At 38.4% G+C, this 23,047-nt stretch overlaps 1 protein-coding gene across 1 annotated transcript in view; it reads left to right on the top strand.

The window, feature by feature from the left end:
- LOC102291928 (thyrotropin-releasing hormone-degrading ectoenzyme) overlaps window positions 1-23,047 on the top strand; it is a 273,214-nt gene that overhangs the window by 145,095 nt on the left and 105,072 nt on the right. Inside the window, exon 5 of the mRNA XM_042213580.1 lies at window positions 8,866-9,020. Coding sequence (XP_042069514.1) covers window positions 8,866-9,020 — 155 coding nt within the window. The remainder of the gene's footprint in view (window positions 1-8,865; window positions 9,021-23,047) is intronic.

The raw sequence follows: 23,047 nt of genomic DNA, 5'->3' as shown, positions 1-23,047 counted from the left end.
CCCCAACCCCCGGACCTCGGACCGGTACCGGTCCGTGAGTCATTTGGTACCGGGCCGCGAGAGTTGAGTCTCAGGTGTGAAATGTATGGTTTTCAGGGTTTTTATCAGTTTTCAGCGTTATTTTGTTATCGTTTTTATCGTTAACTCAGTTTTCCTGAGTCTTTTCACGTGTGTTATGAATAAATCTTCTCTTTTTCGGTACCAGTACTAGTTTTATTTTGTTGTATTTATCCGCGACACCTTAAAGGCCGGTCCGTGAAAATATTGTCGGGCATAAACCGGTCCGTGGCGCCAAAAAGGTTGGGGACCTCTGTGCTATGGTTTATTTGTCATGCATCGCTGACAAAAATGAGCTGGATAATAAAAGGGAGGTTGCAGCCACAGGGAGAATCCAGGTGAAACACTGGAGTAAGCAATGCATGCAGAGTGATGCAGGGTGTGAAGGAATGTAATTTAGGTTATAGTTAATGTATGCCTGTGTGTGTGTGTGTTTGTGTGTGAGGGTGAGCAGGAGAAAGTTGTTTGGGACACGGGAACCTCATAAAGGTTGTAATCTGTGGTAAAATGAATTAATTCCTTCTATTTGAATTCAAATGTCTATTGAGCATCGTGTCTCATTTGCATCTTCTACTTTAAACCAAATGGCCTCAATTGCATTTCCCCCCTTTAGTCAAACCAATCACATTTCCATTTCCCTCCACCAGCCAACCAGTTCTGCTGTCTGAGCCTCAGTCATGTGGATAATGAGCTGTCAGCCAATCACATCCAGCCTTGGAAAACTGGCTCGAGCATTGGGATTGGGTGCTGGCTGTGGAAATTTTGTTTCCATGGTAACATGTATATTTCATAGCGCTTTCCTTTAGCTGGCAGTTGTAGCCCACCTGCTATGCTCCGCCTCCTCCTAGTTGTTTTTGGCTGACCACAGCAACTGTACCAGTTTGAAACTGGTTTTAACCAAACAGACGACTGCAAGCTCATGTAAACACACTCATCATCACCGATACACTTGATTTCAGCAGTATGTCATTATGTTTTCTCTAGGACAAATAAAGCTCAATTTTGGGGCACTGACTGGTATACGCTCACCAGACACTTTATTAGGTACACCTTACTAGTACTGGGTTAAATATCATTTTGCCTTCAGAGATGCATTGATTATTCATGAAGCAGAATCAGGAGCTGGAAACTTTCCTCAGAGAATTCGGTCCATGGTGACATGATAGCATCACACAGTTGCTGAAGATGTGTCGGCTTCACATCCATTATATAAAACTCCCGTTCCACCACATCTCAAAGCTGCTCTCTTAGATTGAGATCTGGTGACTGTGAAGGCCATTTGAGTACAGTAAACTCATTGCTGTGAGCTTTGTGACATTTGTGGTGCATTATCCTGCTGGAAGCAGCCGTATGAAGGTGGTACACTGAGGTCAGATTTCTAGGCAGAACTGGATATTTGCTCTTTTTCAAGCTGTTCCCTGTAAACCCTGCAGATGCTTGTCTGTCAAATCAAAGTAGATTACATAGTGGAGACCACTTTCTCTAATATGTAATTAACTTGACTTCCTGTCTTGCTTCCATTCCAGCAACTAGATGAGCCTGATAGAAACAGATAAAGATAGAGATATTATCCACTTTTTACACATTCTTCAGGTTTTTTTCTCTGAAAAACTTTTTAAAAGGGAAAATAGTTTGGGTAGAAAAAAAAAGTCATGCTGCCATGCTGATCAATGTGAGTTTAGGTAGTTTACTTACTTGTAGCAGAGAGCGCTGTCTCTGACCTACAAACTGTTTCTAAAAACTGCTACACAGCTGATCAGTCAGACATTGACCGAGACAGTCTCTGCTGTCACTGTGACAGCTGCAGGCTGGATGATGGATCAGGTGTGAACACTATGAGCAGTCTGACACTGAAAATATAATGTGATGTATTATATCTGGACAAGGCTACTGGGGCTTTTCACACCAAACCTTTTTTTCTACAAAAACTTCATTCAAGTTGCTTGGTAGGAAAACTCTTTGATCATTTTGTTCAGTTTAGAATCATTGACATAGCTGCTGCTCGCATTATTGGCAATAAAATAATATTTTTATTCCTGATTTATTTTCCTGATGCTGAGAACTTCTCTTTGATGGAGTTTAGGCATGTAAACCTCATGACATTTCCGGTTTCTCCTATTAATATCTTGGTGTCAGAAACACATCATCAATGTAAAAAAAAATCCACACCTCTAACTTTAAACCAAAGCAGGTGTTTTTGATGGGTGCAACTGATCTGCAATATAGGGTTGTTTAAAGCTTTATATATATAGCATGGGTGAGCAAGCTCCGACAACAATTCTCTCTTACTCTCTTAATTTTATTAGTGTGAAGAAGCGATAATTAGAACAGATGAAGAACATCTGCATGCAAACTTGCTCACTGTCCTCACCAGCCATTGGTGTGAGAAAGCAGCAGAGATCTTCTTTCTTCTGTTGTTTTGTTCATCAATGCTGGAAAATTGGGACAAAACCACAGAGTGCAGTGTGAGAGTAAATTTTCTATGTGTGGCAGCTGATTTTAAGCCTTCAGGCAAAATCAAAAGCCCACTCTAATTGTCACGATTCTTATTTTAAGTTAGAGCAAGCCTGAAATGTTAGAAACTACAGTTCCTCTAATGACCAATGAAGTCTAGTCCAACAATGATGCAGTCCCCATAGACTCCTATATTAAAATTTGCAACAAATTAACATTTGCTCTATATAAACAGCCAATTTGACCTTCATAACAACTGTATCAAAGGTGAATTTTTCCCTATCCCCATATATACCCATTTATATTGCTTTAAGGCTTACAGTTGCATTACCTGCATTACTGCAGGGTTCTGAATGTGGCTACTTGATAGACAAGTGGGTGCTGACTTGGCTGCTTGCAGTTTGCAATGCTTTACATGAACTCAGATCATTATTGTGCCTCAATTTAGGTCCTCCCATTAGCACACGTTCATGCAAAATACCATGCAGACTTTGTATTTACTATACATAACACAATATACATTGCCTAAATTTTATGAGTAAGCATCTTGCAAATCCTGAGGTTGGGTTTGTGTGTCTTCTTCAAGCCATGCCATCCTTTTTACAGAAGAAGAGCGTTTTTCAGTCCATTGAAGGTGTTTCACACCTTCAGCTTGCTGAGCACCATGAGAGCGCCATGCAAGGTATTTGGAGCATCCTTGATGCCGTGTCCTTGCCCTTAATTGTACAGCCCATCCAAAAGGTTTTGCTGCAGTTTTGGTGAGTGAAAGTCTAGTGTCTAATATGAGCTAATAACTCTACCATCTCATCCAAATACATGAACTTCTGGCTCAAAAGAAAAAAAAAATATTGTTAATTATGTTGAGGCTGTAACGTTGAGACTTCAAAAACATACAGTTTCAGCTCCCTACCCATTACATAGTCAGTCTTGACATTTAGTCCATTAGGCTTCGATATAAAGTTACATGAGTGCCAGATCCACTCTGTTATTATTATCATTATTGTGGAAATACAACAATAAAGTTTTTTCCACATTAATTCACATCGTATCTCCTCATATTTCATGTGAGGATACACATAGAGTTATATGGCATGCACGCTTCCAACCCTCAGGCTCCACAGACATTTAGCTACCTCAAAACAGTTAACACAGCAGGTCCTCATGACTGCCTTCCCGATGCCAGAAGATGCATGCTGGGTAAAAGAGGCCACCCGGCAGTCCAAGGAGTCGCATCGTAACATGTGTTCATACCTGATTAACTAGCAGGCTGAGCTGACTGACAGCAGCTGCAGAGTTCTGCTTTCACACTCAAACATCAAACTGACTGAGCTCAGCTCTCTGCTGTGATGCTGTGTGCATGAGTTAAAAACAAGACAGCTGGCTGATTTCTTCTTCTGAAGGTTCATTTTGACTCGTGACAGTGTTTAGGCATATTGTTGTTTACCAAGTATTGTTAAAATCCCAGTGAAACTAGGCAGTACAGCCTGAAAATCACAAATTTTTATTTGGTAGATCAGTGACCTCCAACATGCCTCTAAAAACCCAAAGCAGATTATGATCTCCTATCCACCGATGCATTTACCAGTTCGTAGTTCATTACCAAACTACAAACCTTGTCTTCATTTTATTTTACAAATTTTTCTCAACCCCCTGTCCAAAAAAGTAAAATATCAACACATAAAAAAGTTTGGGAAGTACATTATAAAAATACTTGGAATGCTACATGGAATGGACTCAAAACAACACTCAGTGAGTCTCTTTAGTTCTGATAGAAATGTCTTAACTACTGAACTGGATACCATGGAATTTCTAGATTTGTTTTTCCCCAACCTGAAATCTTCAGCGTTCAGACAGAACAGTGGAGCCGCTTATTTGCTTTTGCAGGAGTGGCTGTTGTGAAGAAGTACACCACGAGTACTCAGAATAACCGAATCAGAAGCTAACATCATTCTTTTTTAATTCTTGGTTTTAAAAAAGGTGATTAATGTTATAAAATATTTCTTTTATTTCGAAATGCATGGTTAAGAATTTTTTTTTAACTATGTGGAGAAATGTCTTTGTTTGTTGTACATGGTTGCAACATATTTGGCCTCGTCGTGATCTCCAACCATTGTTTTCCCAGAGTGAGTGTAGGATGATACATAAAACAAAGATAAGGAGCAGATGTTAGGATTTACTTTAGAGGAAAAAAAAATCCTCAGATCAGCGTTTTAAAGGATTAATTTTAATGGAAATAACCGGCCATTTCTCCCACATAAATCTATCCATCAAAGAGAAAGCAGTACTTGCATTGTATCATCAAACAGCCTCCCGTTAAATCCTCTTTATTTTTCTGTTAACTTCTGTTATGCGTGTTTCCTCAAATATCTCTTAACTTTACACCCCGGGCTGATACTGAGCACTATCTACAGACAGCTTCCGTGTTTTGCAACACCCACGCAGCGTTAGTAACCCACTAAGAGTCGGTTTGTGAATGTGCCCAAGGCTATCCAAATATCATCATTGCTAATCTGTATTCATACCTCAGCTCTCTGACATTTATAACCAGGTGCTTGTACTTGATTAGAAACATCTTCATCCATGTACAGGTTGAAAACACTTTGCTTATCTTTAGCATGAGCACTTCAAAACAACATCAGGGTGTTGGAGATTGCACAGAAGAGGTCATGGGAGACATTAAAGCATCCTCAGGAATGTTTGCACATGCCTCGGTAACACCTCTCTGAGAGCAGCAGCGATTAAATCAACATTGCATTTGGGCCACTCGGTAAAGAACCCTTTATAAAGTAATCCTTTAAGCTGTTTACAATATGTGCTGCAGATTGTAGAGTTTATCGAATATCACTAAGTCACTGTGGGTACCATAATATAAGATTACACTTAAACACCTGTAATCTGGCTTCACTTAAAGCAGTCCACCAAAGTTGAGTTGCTTGTCCTTTGGGCTGTGATTACAGAGGAAGGCACTCAGACACTCCACAACAAACCCAGCAGATAGATATCAGTGGGAACATGTGGATGTGTGAGAGCTCCCAGCAGGAGTGTTTCTAGCTCTGAAACTGCTCAGACAACAGGTTTCACATGAGTGTGTGCAAACATTTGCCTCTGTGCATGTGCTGCTACCTCTGAGTGAGAGCACCAGCAATAACCCTCAGATCATGTGATGAGCGACAGCTGCCGAAGAGCACTGATGTCCTGTTTTGCTCAAGTGTTGTTGACAGTGTGACTTCTGTTCGTGTGATGGAACAACATCAAAAAGGTGCAAACTGAGGCAGAAGGTGCGCCCTGAAGCTTTTAATCCGGGGAAACATTGATTCAGCCTTTTATTTCATTAAAATATCTTTTTTTGTTTTAATTAAATAAAAAAAAAATGCAATCTGTCCTCAGAATCCCTGGGAATAGTTACATATTCTGTATATGAAAGATGGATGTAGATGCTGTGATGTCACTCATTGCATTCTGGATTCTGCATTTTGTAGCTTCAGAATTTGTGTTTTAGAAGCTTTTTTTCTTTTGTTTTTTGAGACAGAAATGACCCTATGTGGATGAGAAGGAAAAGTCTTGGTGAACTGTAAATGTCAGAGTCCTTCTAGAAGCAGTTATCACCTGTTGGAAACTATCTTGAAACTCCCCAGGACATTTATTTGATCAGTTATTAACTTTCGTTTGAATACTCTGAGGTCTATCAATATTAGTAACGCACAATAGTACCATAGTAACACAGTTACCTCTAAGCAGTACAAAAATTTAAACCAATACCCAGAAGTCAGATGTTAAGAGGTCCAGTTCAGTGACAGGTGCTTACTACAGGTGCTGATGAAAGTAACCATGATCATAATTATAAACCTGGGTTTCATTAAAAAATATAAATTAAAAAAAGAGAGCACACACACAACTTGAATCAAGTGTTTTCTGCTCTAAATTTGAACATTTTGACGTGGAAGTCTATGGAGATCGACTCTTTTGGAGGTGGCCTCTAGTGGGCATTCGAGTAACTGCAGTTTTTGGCTGCTGCATACTCCATCAGGAGGAGGGACATGCAAGGCAACAGAAGGTCCACAAATAAATATAAGGAAAAAGTCTTAAGAACCATGAAAGAAGTAAGACTCTGTAAACGATGTGTCTTCATAATTTGTATTGGTTAGAAGATGATCAGTCAAACTATCTACCTGTCGCTGTTTGCTGATGTGATAATATGGGATTCAATACTCATCATAGCTATATATTCTTGACACAGCATTAATTTAAAGTAAATATATAACTTGTCATGAACAGTGTTAGGTTCGTTTGACAGCGAAAACAAAGTAGAGCAAAAGGCTGTAACACAGAACAGACAGATGATGCATCTGTGTCACATGTCATGTTTAATCGACATCGCTTTCACAGCTCTGCAGTATGAATTCTTCATTTTGTTAGATGTTTGTTGCCTCCTCTAATCTCTCTTCTAATAACCTCCTCTTCTCCACTTAGAGTAGACAAAGTGAGGAATTTGTCTGCATTTACCTCCTTTTTCTTGTTTCTTTCTTCCCACGATTATGATTGTGCTCTTCACCCTTATTAGTTTCACTTGTCTTCAGTTTAATTCTTTCTGTGTTTTTACATTCCTGCTTCTCTGTTTTAGCCAGATTGTTACTTTTTGTTTGGACTGTTTTATTTTCATATTGCAAATATTATCCCCGCCTTTTCTTCCACAGTACATGCCATTACAGTGGCTCTATTATACTTTTCCTTATTTTATCTAAAATACGGAAACACTGCAAAGACACACCAGACAGTTTTCACAAAACTGTGGGAAGTGAAAAATCATCATCAAAGGAGAGACTGCTTGCCATCAAAGTAAAAGTTGCATCTTACATTGAAATCAACACGTTTCCAAACACGCAAATTGTACTTTGAAGGTGAATGTGTCCATTTTCCATTCTGGTGGTTGTCTCAGAGTTTAGAAAAAAACTGTACAGCTTTAGATTTGTGAAGATGTTTTGGGTCCCTTTCAAGAAGCTTCCTCGGTTCTACAGACAAGAAGTTGAAAGTATTTAACCCCTAGTGGGGGTTATCCCCTTTGGAGGTGGTTTTGAAGGTTGTTGGCTCACTATTGATCATATGGTAATATAATCAATAGTGGCCCACAGTATGAAAAAAGCTATGGGTCATTACTATCACTGTGGGTTAAGAGTGAAACCAATATGAAATCTTGCCCTATACCCACATGTGACCTAACCTGAGGTGACGTGTGACTCGGGGGAAGGGAAGGCATCTAGAGTCTGCATTGTGGCTGATAGTTTGTTCCATAAGACACCACTTCTGTTTAATGATGTTCTTCAAAATGGACAACTAACTAACTCACCAGTTTATGGAGAAATATAGATATTTCACTAGCAACCAGTGGTCGCCAGGGAGTCATCCTAACCTTAACTGAGTATCTAGGCCTCTGAAACCGAAGCCTAAAATGTTAAAAGATCAACTTTTGTATTGTGACTTTAAGGTAGAAAAGTTGCCTTAAAAAATTCAAGACCGGTCTCTATATGAGTTTCAAGCCACAAGGGTTAAAATGAGTACCCACTATCAATGCCAAAGAGGCAGCACGTTTGATGACACCCAGGTATTTGATTTTCTCAGGGTTCAGGAATGGCGGGTAAAGAATTGGATATGAATTGGTTTGGAGAGGCTTCAAAATGGAAGCAAGTCTTAGTTACAGTAGTGCCTTTTTTTTTTCCTTGTGTGTCTCAAAGAAATACTGTTTAATTCATGAAGAGAATATTTTTGGTAAATTTCATGTAATTCTTTGCTCATTTCTGCTCCTCTTTATGACTGAGGTATTATTTTGTCCTTAACTTTTCCTTCTCAGAGGAAATAATAATGTCTCCTGTTGTCTGCAAGTGATCCTCTGACGAAGGTCGCTGCAGCTGAAATGCCAGAAGTTTGTGATTTTAAATTTAAATTAAGACCTGAACCGGTCACTCATTCACTGGAGAGAAATGCCTTTTCTGAAAAACAACCCAAGTTTCCCCACCCAAAGGACATTTCTCTACATTTACTCGTTTTTGTTAAATCTCAGCTGATCTCTCTCTCGGACTGCTTCTCTCTCATACAGATATATGTAGAGTTATATCTTGAAAAATCCATATATCTATGTTGTGTGGATGAAAGGCTCCTTTGGCACATAGTTAAAATGACTCATGAGTTTAATTTTAACCCGAAATGGGAACCGCACCGATGCCAGCAGTCATTCTGTCACAGCGATCGCCTCCTGTTATTTAAGTGGTGGAATCTCGCTGAGAGTTTATTAATGCAGGAAAACATTCAGCATGTGTTGAAAAGCCGTAATGTGTTGTTGTTGTCATGATTGGTTTACAGACTTGTTGGCTGTGCCCAAACACCCCTACGCCGCCATGGAGAACTGGGGCCTGAGCGTCTTCGTGGAGCAGAAGATCCTGTTGGACGCAGACGTGTCGTCCTCATCCTATCAGATGGAACTCACCATGGTGGTAGTCCACGAGATTTGTCACCAGGTAGGCAACGTACCTGATGGCTTAGACATTATACTACCATTCATACTGCGAAGGATTGTGAATATACTATAGAATATATACTATAATGTCATTTAAGAAAGGTATTATTCAGACTGTAAAATTTCATATGATTGGAGATCATTGATTGTAACTGATTTCTTAACACAGTGTTCATAAATACTTACTAACTAGGATTATGAGTATTGGTTATACAATATAATATTTTGCACAAAATAATCTTTTCAGAAATGTTTACTCTGTCTAGACACATTTTTGTACAAATGGTGCAGAAACAATACATCTGTAAGCCCCATAAATCACATTTTCCTACTCTTTAGACTACATAATCTATGATAACTGCATAATTTCACCTGCTCATTGTCCTAAAGATGTTTCCTAAAAATGTTTGATGTCCTCACCACCTGTTTAATAGCTACTCCTTGAAAAAAAATATTATTTTCATAAATTTAAACCTTTTTATCTCACTGAAGTGAATTTAGATCAACTAGAAATGATGGATGAGAGCAGATTATTTGGATGCAGAGTATAAGAGAGAGAATATATAAATCCTTTTTAAAATGTATGTATTATAGAGTCTGACAGGAGGCATTTGCTAAAGAGATTGTGATAGCTGGGATCATGTAATTCTGGTTTTAGAAGAATAAGGTTCCCTTGACTATATTAGTCATAAAACTTTACTAAAGTTGAATGAATGCAGTAAAAAATCATTTGTATATTTGCAATTGAAATATGGAGGGATTCACGCTGGCTGACAGAGCCAAGTTAAGGACGTGCCCACTCGAATTAAAGATGTTTCATACTCAATATGTGGGCTTCACACTTTTCGCCGAAGATGTAATTAATGCAACCTCATGTGAAAATGGAGCACAAGCACACAAAATGATGGGTTTGATGAAAAAAACAAAACAAAAAATCCCCCAAAACCAAAAAGAAAACAGCAGGTGGTGACAATTTTGTTATAAACTGAGTTCATTCATTCCTTGAACTGTTGGCAGACACAGAACAGAATTTTCTTTCATTTAAATGCATCCACTGTGAGCTTAGTCACATGTCTGTTCATTAGTGTCTCATTCTGCTATAATGTGGTATTTTGTCACATAAGCCATAGATTCAGGCTGACAGAAGCTGACTATGCTGGATTGCTTGTCTTAGTGAAATAAAACTGAACCACTAGACTCAAACTGGTGGCTCGGGTTAACCTGTTAGCACAGAATTATGTAAATCTGATGTGCAAAAGACACTCACAGCTGTTGGAAGTTAAAATAAGTGCAGACTGGTCAGTAATTGGTAGCTTACTTCTGGAAAAACAACATTAAATGTCACCACACCTGTTGAGGACCAGGTGTGTCTGATATGCAAGAAAGGACACAAATAACACTGAAATACTAATAAAACAAATGATTTGAGTATATCTAAGAATTATCATCACCTGCTGTTCATTTATTATGGTATGAATTATATGTATTGTGCAAATAATTCTTAAAACTTCATTCTTCATTAGACTCGGTTTGTCTTGTTTTGTTGCTTATGAGGATTGCAACCATATATCTCAATTAAGTACACAAAACACTGTAGGTGGACTGATGGTGAAGAGATGAGAAGAAAATATGATTTTTTTTTTCTCTTCCCATCTGTTGAGGGAGCTTGTCAATATTCTTACATGAAAAGCCTCGTGCAGGGAGCAATAACAGATAAGCCATTAAGTCAGAATGGCATGAGAGAGAGTTGGGGTGAAGGTGGGTTGCAAAGTGGCTTACAGATAATTCGACTCAGGAATTATAAAGAGATCTTGCTTAAACTGGCTGTTTTCCTTGTTTTCCAGCCCTGAGCATGACGCTACCACCACCATGCTTGCCAGTTGGTGTTCATAGGTTTAAAAGCCTCACCTTTACTCCTCCAAACACAACTTGAAACTGTAGCCATTTGGCTTGTCTAAGTAGGCATTCTAGTTGAGCCTGAAAGGGTGAACTTTGAAGCAGGGGCTTCTTTCTTGGTCAGCAAGAAATGTTTGGATTATGCTTTAATTTTAAAAATGTATCTAATTTGGTCATCAAAACTAATATTTTGTTTGCATTTTGTAAAATTTGTTTATTAATAAGTGAAAGTGTATTTATAAAATTTGATTTTTGTGGATTTCGGACATTTTATGTCTTGTAGTCTGAAAAGAAGAACTAAAAGCTCTAAAAACGATGTCAATCAATTTACTGAAAATGTGTTTAACATATAAATGCAATATTTACCATTTTTCGTTCGACTTCATGAACATCCAGGTGCATGTTAAAAATGTCTTGTGACTTTCAAAGGACTCTGCATTCTTTGCAAAAAAAAACAGGCTGTTTGTGGGTATCAGACTTGTCATAGTTTATGTGTCTGTGTATTTCTGAAAGCTGCTCAGGATTTAGCTCAGAGGTCTTGTACATTTCTCACCACTCATGCAGGCAGGGTGGCACACCAGCATGAGGGTTTAAATAATGTTCATAAGATACAAATGTTCCTTCAGAGAAAGTGACCCACCTACAGAGGCTAAATTTGTTGATATGTTATCGTGCTGAGACTGAAACAAACCCCTGTGGCTCAGCCCGAACCCATGAGCTGCTGCGATATCACTAGTGGTCTTTTATATTCAACTGCATCAGTCTGACATGAAAAAGGGAAATAAAATTAATAGTGAACATTGACATGAAACACAAGTTAAAAATTAAAAAATAAATTTTCCTCTAACAAATGCAAATGGTCTGGTTATGAACACACCACATGTGACAGAAGTCAAAATGACTTCAACGGCTACACCAATGAGCTCTGTGTTTGTGTGTGCGTGTTACAAATTTCCCCGGGCAACAACAAAAGCAGAGAGGATGATCCTGTTTTTACAGTATGACATCAAATACGTGACGAGCAGACAAACACGATGAAGCAGAAGGAAATTTAAAGGTTTTAGTCAGAAAAGAGAAAGAGGGAGGGAGTGTGACCAGGCGAACAAGCTTAAACAGCGAAGACAGACGTAGTATGAGACGGAGAGAGAGAGAAAAAAAGTAGAGCGTAGGAGACGGAGAAACAAAGAGGCGCAGAAACAAAGTGATGGAGAGAAAGAATGGAAACGACATCCGTTAAAGAAGAATAAAGGATACGAAAAGATGAACAAAGACAGAAAGAGAACAGAGCTCTGTAAAAAATACCCAAAACATTCAGCCTTATTCTCATTTACCAGTGAGCTTTATACAGACCTACAACATTTGCTTTTTATACACTCAGCACCCAGGAAGTGTTCTTTTCAAAATCTCCAGTTTAAACTAGGAACATATTCAACATTTATATTAATCTGGGTAACCATATAAAGCTAGATGTAAACTTAAAGAATTAGCATTAGCAGACACTGATGAGATTTCACCTGTAAGATAATGACAGCAAAAACTAAAAATTACGCACAGTACAGTGTTGCAGAGTTTTATGTACATTGCAGAGGTGTTTCTTCAAAAGAGAAGAGTGAAAAAATATATGCAAGTGTTTTATGTTTTGTCTATCTATCCATCAATAATATGCTTATGTGATTCAGGGTGGCGGGGTGTGGGCGCCGGAGCTTATCCCAGCTGCTGAAGGGCAAAAGGTGGTGTGCACCAGGTCACCAGTCTATCACACTATGGGCAACTTTGTGTTACCGGTTTATAGCAGTGGTCATCTTGAGGCTGTTATGCATTGCAAAGATCCTCCAACATTACTGAAAGAAAACCAATAATCAAACATTGTTATTCAGTCATAAGAATCAGAATTATGGAATAGGGACAACTCATTATTAGTCAAAATTTAAGGCCAATTTAAGAGGCGTCAGCTATACTTTTTTTGTGTAGTATTCCAGCAAATGTAGTCACATGAACTTAACATAGTATATCCAATGAATGAGCTCTTCTCTACATTAAAGTAGTTCAACTTCAACAGATTGAGTTTATGAACCTGAAATGATAAAAGTATTAAAACTTAACTATGATTAGCCAAGGGTTGGCTTCATCAGGTGGGGACCTCCAGCCTCCAGGGTCTTGTTTATGAATGACTGAAGAAGGGACCATGAGATTGGAGCATCTTTTATGACAGAGCATAGGGTAAAGCGAAGTTGGTGACTTAGTCTACAATCTCCTTTACTACCCTCACCTATGGTCACAAGCTCTGTGTAGTGACCAAAACAATAAGATTCTAGATATACGTTTCCTTCAAAGGGTGGCTGGGCTCTCTGGGGTGAGGAGTTCAGTCATTTGGAAGAGTCTCCGAGTAAAGCCACCTCTTTACAAAGGAGGCAGTTCAGGTGGTCTGGGCGTCTGACTAGGATACCTCACAGATGCCTCTGATTGTGGTGTTATGGGCATGTCTTACCAGAAGGAGGCCCCAGGACAGACCAGGATTCACTGACAAGATTATAACTCTCAGCTGGTTTGGGAATGACTCTGTGTTCCCCTGGATGAAGTGGAAGAGGCGGCTGGGGTGAGGGAAGCCTGGGATTCTCAGCTTCTCCTTCTGGTTTTGTGTGCAGCACCAGCTGTGGGACTTCAGTGTGTGTGTCTCCTAGGTCCCAGCACACTACAGAATAGCAGAAGTTCATTAGTAAATGCAAAGATGGTGTGCCAATCACCTGGCACTGCTAGAAGTAAAAAAAAAAAAAAATAGTCCCATGATTCTTTGTGTTTGTAATTTCAGAACTGTTCCTTGCTTAAACATGCCACATGGAAATGATGAATTCAAACAAGGATGAACAGCTATAGTGTAAACAACTCAATATAAGTACACCAAAACAATGTAACACAGTTAAATGAAATAACATTGCTTTATTTACAGTGCGAGGCTGAGTATGAATTTTACTGAGGAGCAGAGAACAGCTTGTTATCTTCCAATGATCACAATAAAAAAAAATTGGAGGCTTCTAATCCTTGAAGTTCTCATTTTTAATTAAGATCTTCTTGATGCTGTTGAGCTTTATACATCTAAGAGAGCTGAGCTGTAACTGTCTGAAGTATCATTATATGCTGTAGTCTTAAGATTTAATGTAAAGTACGTGTTTATTCGTTTTTGTCAACATGACCTGAAGTAATCCATGAACTATATCTACCTCCAGTACACTGGATGAATAATATTTCATGGGTAATTAAATGCCTGAAATTGATGTCCTCTTTATTGGAGTGGCAGCAGAAGTATTAGAATATCTCAAAACCATAAAATTTGGATGAAGTGTGTCCAAACTGAACTGTTCATGTAATATGGGGTGATTTTGATGATGAAAATAAAAGGCTCTGCTATAAATATTGTGGTGCCTCTGCCTGATGGAGAAACGGCTTGCTTCTATTTAATTTCCTTCAGGATATGGCCTCATACCGACATTTCTCTGTGCTCAGTCTTGATGAACGCTGCCTTCAGGCTGCTGCTGGTGTGAAGCAAAGAAACAGAATGAATAACAATGTTAAGCCATAATATGTGATGTGTACAGTATATTAAGTCATAAATATTATTGGACATGTCATAAAAAATGTAGTACTGATGGTTTTTTTCCCTTTGTTTTGGTATTTTTTCACTTTTTTGTCTTTTTTGTGCATCTTTCTTCATCTGGTTTGTTAGTTTAGAGGAGCAAGTGAGAAGAAAGGAAAATGATAAAGTAGTGTTTTGTCTGCAGCTTTGCACTCCATTTCATCCTGAAGCCATTTATCTCTCTCAAACGCATGCAAATATACAGAGAGGCTTACAAAAGAAGACAGAAAGTTGTCTGAAGCTTTCAATAATCAGCTGGTTGAGTCAGAAAGAGTTTAATTGGAAAATAGACTTTTAGTGGAAGGTTTAGCTGTTATTGACCTGTTATGTGCAAAGAATAAACGTCTAATTCTAATCATAGTGCATAATTTGCCTTTTTAAAAGAAAATAATTATCTTTCCAGACTGTACCGGAGTATGAGAAGGTACATATCATTACAAAGAGTGAAGTATTTCTGGAATTATGCTGGAAATAAACACTTTGTCCTTTTTGTTCCCCACCTAAAGCTCACAATAAAACACCACCATGAAACTTTAGCATGCCTGTCCATGAACTCTGTCTACACAGTCAGGAGGTGACTGCCCAAACTTGGACAGGACAGGAGCATATAAGGCCCCTCAAATTTCTTTTTTAATCTATATTATTAAATTATCATGTTGCCTAGCAATCACCTGCCAACGGGTGGACCGATAGATTTCAGGAAAAGTGAATGTGTGTGATGTGTAGTGCGTGACAGTGACGCTACATGTATGTGTACAGCTTTCGTCCTGTTAAAAGGAAGTTTTTCCTTTCCACTGTTGACAAGTGCTTGCTCATAGGGGGTCATCTGATTGTTTCATCTGTATTATTGTAGGATCTTTATCTTTGGAGTAGGTGTAGAGAGGGTCATCTACTAATCAGAAGGTTCAATTCCTGACTGCTCCATCAAAATGGCAAATATCTTTACGCAAGATACTAGCCCCTAGTTGCTCTTCAATGTTTCCATGTATGAATGTGTGTGAATGTTAAATAGAAAGCGCTTCGACATGGCTGTATGAATGGATGTGAATGGGTGAATGAGCTATGTTGTATAAACATGTCATGCTCGCTTGACTCAGTCACACCTAGGTCAGCAGAACTTTACACACCAGGCTGCTATACTAGCTAAGTTAACCCCAAGTGGGGGACCAAGTGTATGGCCACTGTATTTTTCTCAGCATGAACAAAGTTTTAAAGATGGTGTTATTTAAAAAGTCAGGTGATCACCAAAGTTATTGTCCATATCTTCATAAAAAGCTCAATTTCAATCTATCCAGGTGCGTTCAAGGCATTTCAATCAAAACTACTTAATCGCACACAGAGTTTTAGAAGCAGTCAGTAATCAAAGTCAGGTTGATGTATTCACTGGAAAACATGATTGTTGGTACTGTTGTGGCTGAGCTACTTTCTAATATTGCAGGTCTTTATCTTACAGTACAAAGTGTTTTGAGATAACTGTTGTGAACTGTTCCCATATAAATAAAAATTATGTTGCATGAAATGCAGGAAAATGATGAAGGTAACTGATATGCTGACCTAGTGTTGCATTATAGTCGCCACAGTGACAGGAAAGGTGAAAAGCTTTGAGGAATTTTAAAGCTTTTTTGTAACTTTCAGATATAACTCCAATCAGATGTTGGGGACAGATAGTCTAGTCTATTATTTGTAGCTTATGCCACACAATCCTTATAATTTCTTATAACTTTGCCTATAGAACAGTCTCTCTGTGAGTGCCAGCAGTACATTTTGTCATACGTCCACCGCCTGTTCTGTTTTGTTTTGGAAGTGAAGCAAAAAAATATTTGAATCATCTTTCAAACCTCTATTAAATAGGGTCTGCATCTATTTTTTTTTTAAATATGTTACATAAGAGAAACAGTGTAAGCTCTCAATCTGAACAGGGCCTAAGTCATTCCCCTCACATGTATAGGAGTACAAGTTTGTGTGTCTGCGGGAGTGTGTGTTTGAGGATGTATTGTACCCATCTGTCAGATTCGCCTCCTCTGCTGCTGTCATGTTTTTATGTCGACCTCTAACAGCCACAATAGAAGGATTTGAGGACTTAAAGAGGGAAATTTAATAAAATATGCATCATATTTTAGTCGAAATCTGATAAATGTGTTTAATTTCAGATTTGTGTGGGTTTTTGTTTTTGTTACATCTACACTCAGCTGACTTTCTTGTCAAACTGCTCTGTGGCTATGTAGCGCTGTACTGCATGGTTTCTCTGCACATTCGTGATCATTTTTTACATGGAACAGATGATGAAAATTGTGTTGGTGGTCTTGATGTCTTGTTAGATATGTGCTGTTGCTGCTGACATGTTCATAGTATGCATGCTGCATGCTGCTGTTGTTCTCAGGTGAACAGATGGACCACATGTGGTTGTTTTCCCCTTTCAGTTGAGGGGATGACAGATGGAATCAAACAGAAAATAATTCCAGACACTGAGAAGAATACAGCTCATCTTTAACAGTGCAGAGGTAGTAGTCTAAACTGAGATGTCCAGAACAAAAGCATATTTAAAGTGTCAAAGGCCTCCCCAGACAACATGGCAATTTCTATGGTTACATGCTCTCTCCTAGTCTACTGTCTGGGAAAACTCCTACAAAACCTTTAAGTATCCTCCAGAGAGTTAAAAGCTGCACATACTTTGCTGTCTTTTTTGATTTTTTTAAAATAATATTTAAAGTGTCAAAGTCTTTCAACGAGTGATTTTGAGAAAAGAAAAAGAAAAAATGGGATTTCTAGAATATTTTTCCCTATATGAAGCAACTAGTGTTTGGTTTGCCAAGCCATAACAATGCTGTTTTAATCCATTTCCATGGATTTTCACATAACAATAATCTTAATATATTAAATCTAGATGTATTTTGAGTCTTCATTAGCACCCTGTGGGGAGTCTTCCTCTTGTCCAATCATTCAGATAATCCTGGTATTGAGCACAACATCAGACTGAAGGGTTTAAATACACAGATTATTTGAGGCAATATTGTCTTTTTGTACATAGTCTACAATGTAAACGATCTATTGTACCAATTGCTGAGTTAATGAGTATCAATAATGTGTACTGGTTATTGTAGAACACAATCAAAGTTGTTCAGGAACCAAATGGATAACATGCCCAAATGTTTGTGTTCAGGTGACATAAAGATTGATATATTGCTCCACTGTTTCAGCAAAAATTGAAAGTACTAGTTGTTTCAATGCATGTCAAATTACAGATGAGCCCTCAAGAGGCCCAAGGAATCGTGACTCTTATCAGGAGGACAGGCAAAAGTTGCATGAAGTTGCATTACAGAGCCACAAATTTAATGTTCATCCAGTGTTTGCTAATAGAAGTCAGTGTCAGTGCCCTCTTAAAGAGAGGCGTTTTTCCGAAGTAAATATAGACAGAGCTTCATCAGTCTGCAAAAGAAAAAACCTGCAAACTTTGAAATAATTTTGACAAAGAAATGTTAGAAAATCTCATCATCTATAGTACACGATATCATCAAAGTACTCCAAGATTTTGGAGAAATCTCTGTGCGCAAGGAACAAAGTTGAAAATCAATATTTTCAAAATCAGGCATCATTCTTTCATAGAAATGATAACAACCTCAGACACCACTGTGTGAGAACACAAACGACTGCCGTCAACAAATGCAGATTACAGCTTGATCATGCAAAAAAGAAGCCATATGTGAGCATGATTCAGAAATAACATCTTCTCTGGGATACAAAGTGGAAAACTGTTCTGAGGTTAGCTAAATTGAAATTTTCAATTCTTTTTGGAAAACATGGACATCAGGGCCAGACTAAAGAGGAGAGGGACCACCATTTGACCAGCGTAGCAAAGACTCATTATGGCTGGTATATGGTTAGCATTATGTTGACAAAAAAGTCAGTTACATCTTTTATGTTTGAAAATGTGACTGTTTAGCTTGTGGCTACTATATGTAATGGCCTTTAATAAGACCTGGAATGTTTTAAACCAGTATATTTATGTCTTATCAATGAAAATGAATTTAAAAGTTGTCACAGATGAGTTTCCAATTGATTACATGTTCTCAATGGGCCCTCATCTGTTTCCCTTCAAATCAAACACTTAATCAGTCTCCAGTATGTGACTTTTAGATTTGGTGCAAATACTATCGAATACATTTACACAACAATAAAGAGCCAGGAGATGCTATTCAGACACATGGATCACTACTTGCGGTTACACAAAAAGAGCAATTAGTGCTGAAATAATCAGTAATGAATGAGTGGTTACAGTGTTTGGATCAGAGTTAAACAGAAATGAGTCATGAAGAAAGCGCAGAGTATGAATGATTAACGGATATTATGAATCAATCATTAACTCATGACTCACTAGTATGCTAGCTCTACGATGTTCCCTTGAAGTAGGCTGTATTAGGAGTTATAAGGGACGTCCTCATGAATGATGCATCAACTTTATTTTCTGTTGAATTGCAATTTGCAGGTGTGTACGCAGTAGGAGTGGCAGTAAACTGCACGCAGCAGATTGTAACCACCAAATGGTTAAAGTGATTCTCTCAAACAGCCAAACATATGCGCATATGCAGGACTGTGTTTGCCAGAGGATGCTCTCAGTTTATTCCTATCAGCTGTCTGTTAATTAAAACAGACAAAGAAAAACACTGGGATGAGATTCAGGAAAACAGATTTACTGTCTCACTCACTCACTGGCTCCGTCTCTCACATAATTCAACCATATGCAGAAGAAAATAACACAATGTGTATTCTGGCGAGGTGACAGCAGAGTCAGTGTTAGATAACACACTCTAAGTGCATGTGTTAACTTTGTAACATCCACCAAGTTATTGGCAACTAGTCTAAAACTGGAATTACAGGTAAGGATCGGTTCTGTCATCCACAGCCCATTGTCGGTATGGAAAAAATAAATGACAACAGAAAAACAGTAAACCTGTCACACTTCATTTGAAGCGCAGCATCTTGTAGTTTCTGAAAATGTGCATATTTTACATAAACCCAACCATAATGCTTCTGCCAGTAAACTTGTCGCACTAGATTCACTTTACAGATGAGGACAAAATTACCAAAATTATTTTAAAGTTTTATCAAAACTTCTCCAAGTACTGCAGACCAACAAAGACTCAACTTCTGTAGAAGAGGCACCTTAAAGCCAGCCTGAAGTATGCTAGGGAAAACCTGGAGAAAAATTATGAATACTGGAAGTGCGCCCCTTGGTCAGAAGAGGGGAAAGCTTATGTGCTTATGTTTGTTTAAAGAAAGGAGGGGCGTACAACCCAAAGAACACCATCCCCACAGTGAAACATGGTGGTGGGAGTTTTAGGATGTGGGGATTCTTCAGTGTGTCTGGAAGGTGGAAAGAATCACAAAGAAAAAAGGATATGTTAAGATTTTGAAAGAAATCTGAAGCAGTCAGCTGCAAAACTGGATCAGGGTCATCACTTTGTCTTCCATGTGACAACAACCCGAAACATACGTCCCTCGTGATAAGGAACAATCTCCAGAAAACCAAAGCTAAAGTTACTGATTGTCCTACACAAAGCTCTGACATGAATCCCATTGAAAATCTGTGACGTGTACTGAAGACCAAGGTCTATGCCAAAATACCACCAAATTGCCAAAGAAGAATGGGCTAGGATTACTTGGCAGATGTTGAAATGACTGTAAGTTATTATCTTGCAACAAGGACACACAATTGACCCCTAGCATCAGGGGAGCTAGTAATTTTAACAGTTATTAGTTTTGTTTTTTGTGAGATAATTTTGTTTTGTGTTAGCATCCAAAATAAAACTAGGATGTTTGGAAAAGCTGTGCTAAAAATGTATTGCTCTATTTAACAGAACTTGGGAAATACTTTTAACAGATGAAATTTTCATAGAGGCGGTTAAATAATTCTGTCCTCACCTGTTCGTATTTCTTAACTTTAAACATGTTGTTTCCACCTAAGAAGTCGATGACTGACAGCCCAGCTCGAGGTCTGTTCCTTCATTCGGTTCATGTTGATGTCTAGGAGGAGGACAGAACCATCAATCATCTGCTTTACAGCGTACAGGAAACAATTTATGTCTCAAACTTTCAATGTCAACCTTTTTCTTCCCAGCTGTCATGTCATTAATCCTCATAACTGCTACAAGCTACAGCTCCTTCTGCTGGCTGGAGCAGTAAAGTAAGATTCACAGCAGAGTTCATATCTAAAGAGTCGGGGGACCCAAAATATGAAAAAATGAATAGCTCTGGGACAGGTGTCTCTTTCACTGGACAGCTTCATCCTTTTTCGTATCTCTGGCTATCCTGCTGTTTCTGGTGTATTTCTATTCACAGGTTATTGTAAAATGAAAAAAAAAATCATTAGGTTCTCATTTACCAGAAAACCAGCTGCTGAATCTGATTTGACTTCACTGCAGTTTATGATTGAGAGGAGAAATCAGTCTCTCACTTTTTATGCTCAGAGAGCACATGTCATCCATACTGGCTTCCTGGCACTGGTTTCCAGTTAGTTTTAGAATTGATTTCGAGGTTTTATTGTTTGTTTTTTAAGTTTTTGCATGGGTTGATACGTCATAACCTCCATGATCATTTTACTTTGGTTTGAGATGCCTGAGGTCTGTTGAGTACTTGCTCCAGATGTCCAGATGAGATAGAGATCAGATCATAGCCCAAGTTGTTGACATAGCTGAACCTTAAACATGGAACAAACTGCTTTCACATCAGGACCTCTCTAGCAATCAGCATTTTATAAAACCCTTTTGAAAACCCATTTTTACTCTTTGGCATTTTAAATAAGCCTGAGTTTAGAATGTTTTTTGTTTAGGATTATTTAGGATTGGATTTGTTTAGGAATGGTTTGGGACTTTGTTTTAAGCTAGTTTCAGATCGGTTTCAGGGGGTGTTTTTTGGACTTGTTCTTGGGTTTCCACTGTACTCTTGTGGCTTTAGCTCTGTGGATTACACCCTGACTCCAGGATGAAAGAAGAAAGAAATCTTATGCTGAATCATGTGCTGAATTGCAGAATTCTTGTTCTTGTTGCAGGTGAAGATCATTCTCGATTCTGTCTGAATAATCAGCTCATTGTTGTGCCACACAACAATTCTAAGGAGATGCACCTCCGTAAGACTGGGTGTTGGATGAAAATATTTTATAAGATCATTTTTTTACCAATTAATTGCTTCAAGATTGATTTTATAGCTTGTAGCTTTTCTATAGCTTTTGTAATATTAAAAGCCGGCGGTGGTTCTGCTTTGCTTTAATACCATAAACAAACACTCGGCATTACACATCATGAGAACTCTAGTGTTCTAATGGGTTTCTAATCTGTGACTAGACTAACAGTGTAATTTCACACCAACACAAATTAACCATGCTAGGAAAAAATGTTTGCTTTGAACAAAAGGATGAGGTTATAGATGTGAGAGTGCACTTTTATTTTTTCACTGGTAAAAGGCAATGAATAGAACAATAAGTCTGACACATGGCTTTTTATAAATCTTAATGACTTTGAGAAGGCCTTCGACAGCTTTCGGAGGAACACCCTCTGTGGTCCTATAAAACATTACGGCATCTCTGGGAAGTTCATACACATAAAGACCTCTTATAACAAGATTACTGCGTCTTTCTGTACGATGGCCACTTATCAGCAAGCCTTAGAGTCTAAACAAGGTGATGTGATTGCACCTTTTTCTTCCTATTGGTTATTGAATGCGTTGTGGTGGAAATAGTAAAAAAATAAATAAAAAAGGTGCAGTAGTGCAAAGGTGGACCTTCTGGCAGCAGCTATAGATGATTTTGACTGTGCAGACGACCTTTCACTTCACTCAAACATTAATGAATACTAACAGGTCCTGCAGTATGTATGAAGTTGTAAACTGCACTAAAAATAGTCCAATAATACTGAAATGAGTTGGTCCAGGACATGGAGAATAACCAAGATGAGAGATTATGGCGATAAGTGGTCAGACGAAATAAAGGATCGGGCAATGTTGGAACAACCTAAGGAGGAATTTGAGAGGAAGATATTAAAGAAGAAATCTGGGGGAAAAAATCCAGCACTTTCCTCAAGGAAAATGAAAGAAAAGCAGACCACCGAACCCCTAGTTTAGGGATGTGGAAGGAAAGGTGCAAAAATAAGGTCAGTCCTACAGCACCCTCAAAACAATTGCAAAAGACAGAAGTGGGATAGCAGTGAAATAATCAATGACCTCTGCTGCTCTTAGGTCCAAAGGGCACGTCAAGTTACACTGCAGTGTTTTTCACAAGCTGCTTTCTCAGTCAGGTCCCTGGAGTCACTGTGGTTCTTAGGATAAATATGAATTCTGATTATTAACATTAAAGAGAATGAAAAACAGCAAATGGGCTGATTTGTTTAAACATTTGGGCTTGATTTGACTCTGTGATCACTCAGACCTGGTCCTCATGGAGACACATGGATGCACTGTCCACGTGTGTGTGTGTGTGTGTGTGTGTGTGTGTGTGTGTGTGTGTGTGTGTG

Source organism: Haplochromis burtoni, unplaced genomic scaffold (assembly GCF_018398535.1).
Source record: "Haplochromis burtoni strain Fernald_Lab_line unplaced genomic scaffold, NCSU_Asbu1 Contig_456, whole genome shotgun sequence".
Lineage (NCBI taxonomy): Eukaryota > Metazoa > Chordata > Actinopteri > Cichliformes > Cichlidae > Haplochromis > Haplochromis burtoni.
Note: the sequence above shows the minus strand (reverse complement) of the source record. Positions and strands in the feature narration are given on the sequence as shown.